We start from the raw sequence: 9,159 nt of genomic DNA, 5'->3' as shown, positions 1-9,159 counted from the left end.
GTGGTGGGGGTGGGTGGAATGAAATAATAGGAAAAAAAAAGAAAGTAAGAAGAAGAACTCAGGTAGACACAGTTGAAAAATGAAGCAAGCCAATCAGATTGCTCCTTTCCCCTTTCGGCCAATGATAGGCGCCACATTGTTGTCAAATTTGTCTAATGAAAATGTGACAGCAACAATAGTGAAGGAGGAAGAGAGAAGCTCTGTAGCCACTGACGATCTTTGGAGGAAGTTAGTGTCTCAGGCGGTGTCCAAACGTCATACACGCTTTTGTCTTTCAGGATTTGCTTCTCTCCTTTTTTTGGATTTGAAACTCAACACGTTTTGCTGGATATGTCGGCAAAGTAGAAGTGGTCCTCTCAAAAACATTCCCTCATCTTGTGTCCACTTGCAGTATACCGATCACCAAAATGGATCTCAGATCGGACCTGCCCAGCGCCTCCTCCGCCTCCAGGTCCACCCCGCAGCGGCGGCGGCAGCAGCGGCCGCGGCGGCAGTCTCCATCCCGGTGTCCATGGCAGGGAGCCTCCTCCGGGGCCCCCCTCTGCTGCTCCGCGCCGCCGACAAATACCCCCGCACGCCCAAGTGCGCCCGCTGCAGGAACCACGGCGTGGTGTCGGCGCTGAAGGGCCACAAGCGCTACTGTCGCTGGAAGGACTGCATGTGCGCCAAGTGCACGCTAATAGCCGAAAGGCAGCGCGTCATGGCGGCCCAGGTGGCGCTCAGAAGGCAGCAGGCGCAGGAGGAGAACGAAGCCCGGGAGCTGCAGCTGCTTTACGGCACCGCAGAGGGCCTGGCCCTGGCTGCCGCGAACGGCATCATTCCTCCGAGGCCCAGCTATGAGGTGTTTGGTTCTGTTAACAGCGAAACAAGTAATTCTGGTGAGGACAAAAACTACTTTTTTTTTTACTAATTTATGTGTAGTCTGTTTGACTTGCATCTATAATCAACATGCATTCATAATAGCTATTTTGATGTGGTCCTTTTAATTTCATCGTCATTTCTCCTCGGGGATTAATAACGTACTTCTGACTCTGATTAGTAGGGACGGATGGATAGTTCAACCTGCACCATTAAAAAAAATTGGTGACTTCCCTGTATAATATGAAAATGTATTTTAAACATTTTTATTGATCAATATCGTAAGCTAAATATTTTTCCACAAGGTAATAGCTCAGTTTTTTGTTATTATAATTTAATTTGGTTTGTCATTTGCAATGGTTCAAGAAATAGAGCTGATTGTATATTTTGAAATTGCCCCAATAAAGTTATACTAAAACATGTTTTACAGCCTTCATGGCCCCCTACTCTAACAATATCTGCTCATATTATCATAATGTTTAGACGGCAAAAAAAAAAAAAAGCATATTACTTACTAGTACGTTTTTTGCTTAAATTGTACTAATATTTTGAATATTGGAGCATCACTTTAGAAATATTGACTTCAGTCACATTAGTAAATTCATTGTAAATATTTTATTCAAACAGTCTTCTTACTTTAATATACATATACCTCTATGGAGATTGAGGGGGATGCAGTTCATCGACCATTGGACCTTTCTGAGAGCTAATATATTTTGTTACGTAAAAAAACATTTTTTCTAAATCTGAAATTCAGCCACAACCAAAAAACATTACGTGTAATCAATAACTAGCTCAATATAGTTTTAGGTGATCCTTACAGCATTGGACCTTTTAGACCTTTAATCCATAGATTTTGTTTTTGCCAACAGATTCAAGCGTCCAGAAGTTCGAGTTGTTGTTCCCCAAGGGCCAGCTTTCCGATCCTTTTCCGCAGCAGCCAGGTGGAAAACCGACCGAGAGTGACTCAACCCCAGGAATCTCTTCCCCAGACGGCCGTCACATAGGCTCTGGCTCTGAGAACGGAGACAGTGAATCCTTCATAAACTCCCCTGTAGCCAAACCTTTAAAAGATGACGAGGAGAATCCAGAATCCATCAGTTCTCTCGGTTCAGACTCCGGCTCCGAGACCGACAAAGATGAACAGGAGCCTTCCCCATCCTCCGCAGCCTCCAGGCACATGCACGCCATCGACATTCTGACTCGAGTGTTCCCAAGCCACAAACGAAGCGTGCTGGAGCTCGTCTTGCAAGGCTGCGGGAAAGATGTGGTGCAAGCCATTGAACATATCCTCAACAACGGCGGTTCCAATGGAGGTAGTTCTGCTCAAGGTGCCAGCAAGAGGCCTGAGGAGACATGGAGCGGAGACCGACTGCTACAGCAGCAGCCGCAACCTTCACCCACCTCATCTGCAACAGCCCCGACTCGACCTATGCTTCCCGGGGCCATGTCACTCAGTAACCGCTCGGCCTTCTCGCCCCTTCAGCCCAATGTCCCTCCCTTTGGAGCCGACCCAGGCACCTATCCGCTGAGCACCCACCTGGGACTCAACCCTCTGCGGCTGGCTTATTCCGCTCACAGCCGGGGTCTGGCCTTCATGGCCCCCTACTCTACCACCGGGCTCATGCCCACTCTGGGCTTTAGACCACCAATGGACTATGCCTTCAGCGACCTGATCCGAGACAGGACATTGCTGCATAAGGAGCAGGGCTATGCCGGTGGTCTTTACGGGCCTCTTGTCAACAACACACCGGAAAAACAGTAACGACAGGCAGTCGCTCAGTCGAGCACACCACTCACATTGTACACGTGCACACATTTAATTGTGATTGTAGCCACATGTGTTTGAATGTTGGCAAAAAATGTCATGTGATTTGGCTGCAGGCAAAATTAAAAAAATATGGCTTGGAGTGAAAATTACATACTTTTTACAGTATGATTCTTTTTTTTTTTTTTTTTTAAAGTGGTTTAAAAAACAAAATCAGCAACTCACTTTTTCACAACAAAACAAAGTTATAATAATCCTGTAAAAGTTTCACTAATTGATGTTAAAAACCACCATCATCATGTATGTATGTATTATTATTATATTATTATTTTACCGTTATGTTTTTGTATTTATGTCTTTTTCCAACAGCCCCTGTATGCTCTGTTAATATTTTACTTTTCATTTAATGCACTTATCACCAATATTTTGTGACAAAAGTGCTGCAAATCCTCTTTATATGGTACAAAAACAAGCTGTGTCGTCACATTGTATGAATATGCTGGAAATAAATGTTATTTTTAAAAAAACGGAACTGAACCTCTTCTTCATAATTATCTCCACACCAAAAAATCATATATTTATTCTTATATTTATTGTTGGTGCATATGTGTGAAAAGTATTCACACATGCAGTTCTACATTCTTTGTGGTGAAAAAGTTTAAAAGTGCATTCTATACGAAAAATACATCTATTTTTAAAAATTCTAATTCTTATACACAAATGTTTTCTTTAACACCCATTCTCTATTAAAAATGACTTCAAAGTTTCTCGACAGATTTTAAAAATTCGAACACAAACCAGACCGAGACAAAAACATAATACAATCCACGTGCAAATATTTTGCCATCTAATGGTGTGAAATGTACTTAATGCAAAAACCCTTAATACGTTTACATCCATCCATTTTATATACTGAACAATATCACTTTATATTCTGGAGCCTATAAATTATTGATATCTACGCTGTGGGTTACTTATTTGCTCTTAAAAAGTTTACTGGAGTAAGTGTGTATAGATTTGAACCAGATTACATGCAAAAAATGGCCTGCATGAAATCAGAAGTAAAACCAGTTTATTGAAATTAAGACCAAGTTATTGAAAACAATAAAATAATTTCTTGAAAAATGGACAAATGGGAATTTTATCGTAAAACAGAACATATACAGTATATGCACGTTTTTTGGTGATATAGTTAGTTATTCATTGTTATATTAAAATTAATATAACAATGTGTGTTACAACTCAGTTAGCTAAAGTACTGGACCATGCAGTATTTTTTTTGGGTGATTATTTGATTTTATTAACAACATAGGGTTTTTTATAACTTTAATCAAATGTGATTTGTTTTGATCATTTCTACTTTTTAAATTAGAAATAATCAAAACAAATCACATTTGATGAAGGTATAAAAAACCCTATGTTGTTAATAAAATCAAATAATCACAAAAAAAATTATTACTTTAATCAAATGTGATTTGTTTTGATTATTTCTACTATTTAAATTAGAAATAATCAAAACAAATCACATTTGATGAAGGTATAAAAAACCCTATGTTGTTAATAAAATCAAATAATCACAAAAAAAATACTGCATGGTCCAGTACTTTAGCTAACTGAGTTGTAACACACCACAACATGTTCTTTATGTATTATTTCAAATAAAAGTTTATAAAAAAAACCGTTATGAATGTTTGCCAGAAGGCAACAATTTATCAAATATTTCGCAGGATTTCGACACTGCAGTCTGCTGGCCCAGCAGTGCTGGGTCTCTTTAAAACTCTCATTGGTCGTTGACAGACCACCGTAACCCGACACCACGCTGAAGCAGCAGAATCGGTGCTGTCAAATGTTTTGTATTTTTTCTTATAAAAGGATATTGTTCAGTACAGTACAGTACAGTACAGTACAGGTTTAGTATGTACGTTTTTGTAGCCGGCCCTACAAAAACGTTTGTCTTTTTTATCTCTTATTTTTTCTGCTCCACATTGTATATTTTTTTATTTACCTTTTTATTTTTGTATTTTTATTTTATTTTACTGGAATTCTCAATTTTTTCTATCTAATTTTTTCGTCGCTCTCGTCATGACTTCGTTAAAATGTGGGTGGGACTGCTGGGCCTCTTTAAAACTCTCATTGGGCCATTGAGCCTTTGATAGACAGCCACTGGGCCAATCAGGAGTCACCTCTCTGACGCTGTTGTGGGTGTTTGAGCAGTATGCCGGGTGTCCCAAAAAATAAACCAGTTGCATAGCTCGATAGTAGAGTTTATTGAATAACGCAGTCAAGTAAAAAAATGCAACTTTAAATACCGGAACGCCGATTTGGATATCAAATAACGCTCCGTAAAAGTGCTATTTTTACCTCAATGTTGGAAGGAATTATGTCACCGTACAGAATAGACAAGCAACCTTTTTAGGTGGATCCAGGTTTTTACCGTTTTTTGTATTGGTTTGTTTCCTGTTTCTGCAAATAATGGTAAAAATAACCACAATAAGTACGATTTTAATTGAAGACGAAACAGTCGGCTCCATATCCAGATCTGATCTACGGCCTTCTGCTGACTCCTGTTGGCTATTGCATGTACTGTACAATTAATATTTCTGTTTAAACGATGATTAAAACGTAAAATGTAAAAAAAAAAGTAAGTGTAAGTAAATGTAAGTAAAATAGCTACTTATTTGTGGAGTAACAACGTCTAGATGAGGAGTTACCGAAGGGACTGCTTCTGATGTTTTGTTCAAGGAAAATAGTTGAAATATTTGCGTTTGTGCATGTGGGGCACACCAGGGCCGTAACTAGGATTTGACGCATACCAGGTAAAAAAAAATGGTAGAAGAGAATCTTTGAAAGGCTCCAGATTAAAAAAAAAAAGTGGATTGATGAGCTTCGTGCGTTGCGCTGGGGATGTAATCAAACTCTCATCATCCATACATTTTTATTGCTTTTTTTTTAACATTATCTCAGGATTCTAAGCACATTTCTGTCATATTGAGTAAAAAAACAACTTTTTGTGTTTGCAAGCCTTAAAAAAGCAAATGTATCGAGTAAAATGCATAATTTCAGGCATTATTAGCCATTTTTCACATGTGGTTTAGGAGTTATGTTTTGTCATATTGAGTGTGAGTAAAACCTAATAGGTGTATTTAAAGGTAAAACTTTGTATTTGCAAACCTTACAAAAACAACTGATTTTAGTAAAACTCACATAGATATAATATTACAGGCATTTTTAGACAGATTGCATGTTTGGTGTTGGAGTTATGTTTATATAACTTTCATATATGAAAGTTATATAAACATATGGCAGTTATATTGTCATATTGAGTTAAAAAAAACTTGTGTCTGTATTTTTACTTATAAAACTCACAAATATACATTTCTTCAGGCATTATTAGCCATTTTGCATGTTTGCTTTAGGAGTTATGTTTGAATACATTTGTATTGCTTTTTTCCGCATTATGTCAGGATTCTAAGCACATTTCTGTCATATTGAGTAAAAAAAACAACTTTTTGTGTTTGCAAGCCTTAAAAAAGCAAATGTATCGAGTAAAATGCATAATTTCAGGCATTATTAGCCATTTTTCACGTGTGGTTTAGGAGTTATGTTTTGTCATATTGAGTGTGAGTAAAACCTAATAGGTGTATTTAAAGGTAAAACTTTGTATTTGCAAACCTTACAAAAACAACTGATTTTAGTAAAACTCACATAGATATAATATTACAGGCATTTTTAGACAGATTGCATGTTTGGTGTTGGAGTTATGTTTATATAACTTTCATATATGAAAGTTATATAAACATATGGCAGTTATATTGTCATATTGAGTTAAAAAAAACTTGTGTCCGTATTTTTTCTTATAAAACTCACAAATATACATTTCTTCAGGCATTACTAGCCATTTTGCATGTTTGCTTTAGGAGTTATGTTTGAATACATTTGTATTGCTTTTTTCGCATTATCTCAGGATTCTAACCACATTTCTGTCATATTGAGTAAAAAAACAACTTTTTGTGTTTGCAAGCCTTAAAAAAGCAAATGTATCGAGTAAAATGCATAATTTCAGGCATTATTAGCCATTTTTCATGTGTGGTTTAGGAGTTATGTTTTGTCATATTGAGTGTGAGTAAAACCTAATAGGTGTATTTAAAGGTAAAACTTTGTATTTGCAAACCTTACAAAAACAACTGATTTTAGTAAAACTCACATAGATATAATATTACAGGCATTTTTAGACAGATTGCATGTTTGGTGTTGGAGTTATGTTTATATAACTTTCATATATGAAAGTTATATAAACATATGGCAGTTAAATTGTCATATTGAGTTAAAAAAAACTTGTGTCTGTATTTTTTCTTATAAAACTCACAAATATACATTTCTTCAGGCATTATTAGCCATTTTGCATGTTTGCTTTAGGAGTTATGTTTGAATACATTTGTGTTGCTTTTTTCGCATTATCTCAGGATTCTAAGAACATTTCTGTCATATTGAGTAAAAACTATTTTTGGTGTTTGCAAGCCTTTAAAAAAGCATATGTATCGAGTAAAACTCACAAGGATGCATTATTTCAGGCATTATTAGCCATTTTCATGTGTGGTTTAGGAGTTATGTTTAAATAACTGTCATAACTGAGTAAAAAAAAACCTCACTTGATAGTTACACTGTCATTATGAGTAAAACCTAATTGGTGTATTTGCAAACCTTACCAAAACACCCGATTCTAGTAAAACAGATTACAGGCATTTTTAGACAGGTTGCATGTTTGGTTTTGGAGTTGATTTCCTGTGCCTCGGAGTCAGGCCAATTCGTGAGAGACATACGTCACCGGTCCCATAGATGTTGCCGGTGTAGAGCCCTGTTTCTTTCTCTTTGTCCTCTTGGCCTCAAGTGTTGGGCCAGGGTGGTTTCTGACTTGAGCATCCCGCTGCGGAGTGCCTGCTGATGTCAAAAGACTTGAGGTCTTCTTTGCAGCTGGGGACAGCCAATCTGCCTCTTGCCAGTTGTGAGTTCAGCATAGAGCAGGGGTCGGCAACCCAAAATATTGAAAGAGCCATATTGGACCAAAAATACAAAAACAAATCTGTCTGGAGCCGCAAAAAATTAAAAGCCATATTACATGTGTCATGAGATATACATTTATTTAAGAGGACTTAAAGGAAACTAAATGACCTCAAATATAGCTACAAATGAGGCATAATGATGCAATATGTACATATAGCTAGCCTAAATAGCATGTTAGCATCGATTAGCTTGCAGTCATGCAGTGACCAAATATGTCTGATTAGCACTCCACACAAGTCAATAACATCAACAAAACTCACCTTTGTACACTCGTGCACAACATTAAAAGTGTGGTGGACAAAATGAGACAGAAAAAGAAGTGGCATAAAACACGCCCTAGAAAGTCGGAGAAAGTTATGTAAACAAACTATACGGTGAGTTCAAGGACCGCCAAAATTAGTAGGACAAAACGGCGCTCGCCAAATACTCGAATCAGTGAAGCGTGTTTAATACAAACAGTGTGATTTATAACAATTAGGGAGGTTTGTGTCATGTTTGTCCTCCTACAGAAACCATACTAAAACAAAAAAATTGATTTTTTTTCCCCTCATCTTTTTCCATTCTTCATACATTTTTGAAAAATCTCCAGAGAGCCACTAGGGCGGCGCTAAAGAGCCGCATGCGGCTCTAGAGCCGCGGGTTGCCGACCCCCGGCATAGAGGATGTCCTTTGGGCTCATCGGCGGAGGAGGCGGACAAAGGCAGCTTCTAGGCATTATTAGTCATTTTGCATGTGTTGTTTAAAAGTTATGTAACTGATTTTAGTAAAACTCATTAATATACAATAGTACAGGCAGTTTTAGACATAATGCATGGTTTTGGAGTCATATTTATATAACTTTCATATTGAGTGTGGCAGTTATACTGTCATTTTGTGTAAAACCTAATTTTAGTATTTGCAAACCTTACAAAAACAACTGATTCTTGTAAAACTCACAGAGATACAATAATACAGGCAGTTTTAGACAGATTTCATGGTTTTTTTTTAGTTATGTTTATATAACTTTAATATTTAGTCTGACATTTGGGTATTTATTTTTGTATTTTTTTCCGTTTATGTTATATAGAATTTAAAAAAACTAACTTGTGTCTTTGCAAACTTTACAAAAGATCATTTTTCTAGTAAAACTCACAAAGATACATTTCTCCAGGCATTATTAGCCATTTTACATGTGTCGTTTAGAAGTTATGTTTGAATACATTTTTATTGCTTTTTTCGCATTATCTCAGGATTCTAAGAACGTTACTGTCATAAAACACTAGTTTTGGTTTTTGCAAACCTTACAAAATATTTTTTTTCCAGTAAAACTTACAAAGATAAATTAGCCATTTTGCATGTGTGGTTTAGGAGTTATGTTTAAAAAACTGTCATATTGAGTATGACAGTTATATTGTTATATAGAATAAAAAAAACTAACTTGTGTCCTTGCAAACCTTAGAAAAACAACTGATTCTGGTAAAACTCATATAGAT

At 36.8% G+C, this 9,159-nt stretch overlaps 1 protein-coding gene across 1 annotated transcript; it reads left to right on the top strand.

The window, feature by feature from the left end:
* Window positions 1-278: 278 nt before the first annotated feature.
* On the top strand, window positions 279-2,908 carry dmrta2 (DMRT-like family A2). Its single transcript, XM_062039048.1, is given in 3 exon segments — window positions 279-444; window positions 447-878; window positions 1,731-2,908. Coding segments are annotated over 3 exon segments (1,362 nt in total). The 5' UTR covers window positions 279-407; the 3' UTR covers window positions 2,624-2,908.
* Window positions 2,909-9,159: the final 6,251 nt, after the last annotated feature.

This window comes from Entelurus aequoreus, linkage group LG27 (genome assembly GCF_033978785.1).
Source record: "Entelurus aequoreus isolate RoL-2023_Sb linkage group LG27, RoL_Eaeq_v1.1, whole genome shotgun sequence".
NCBI classification, from domain to species: domain Eukaryota; kingdom Metazoa; phylum Chordata; class Actinopteri; order Syngnathiformes; family Syngnathidae; genus Entelurus; species Entelurus aequoreus.
Note: the sequence above shows the minus strand (reverse complement) of the source record. Positions and strands in the feature narration are given on the sequence as shown.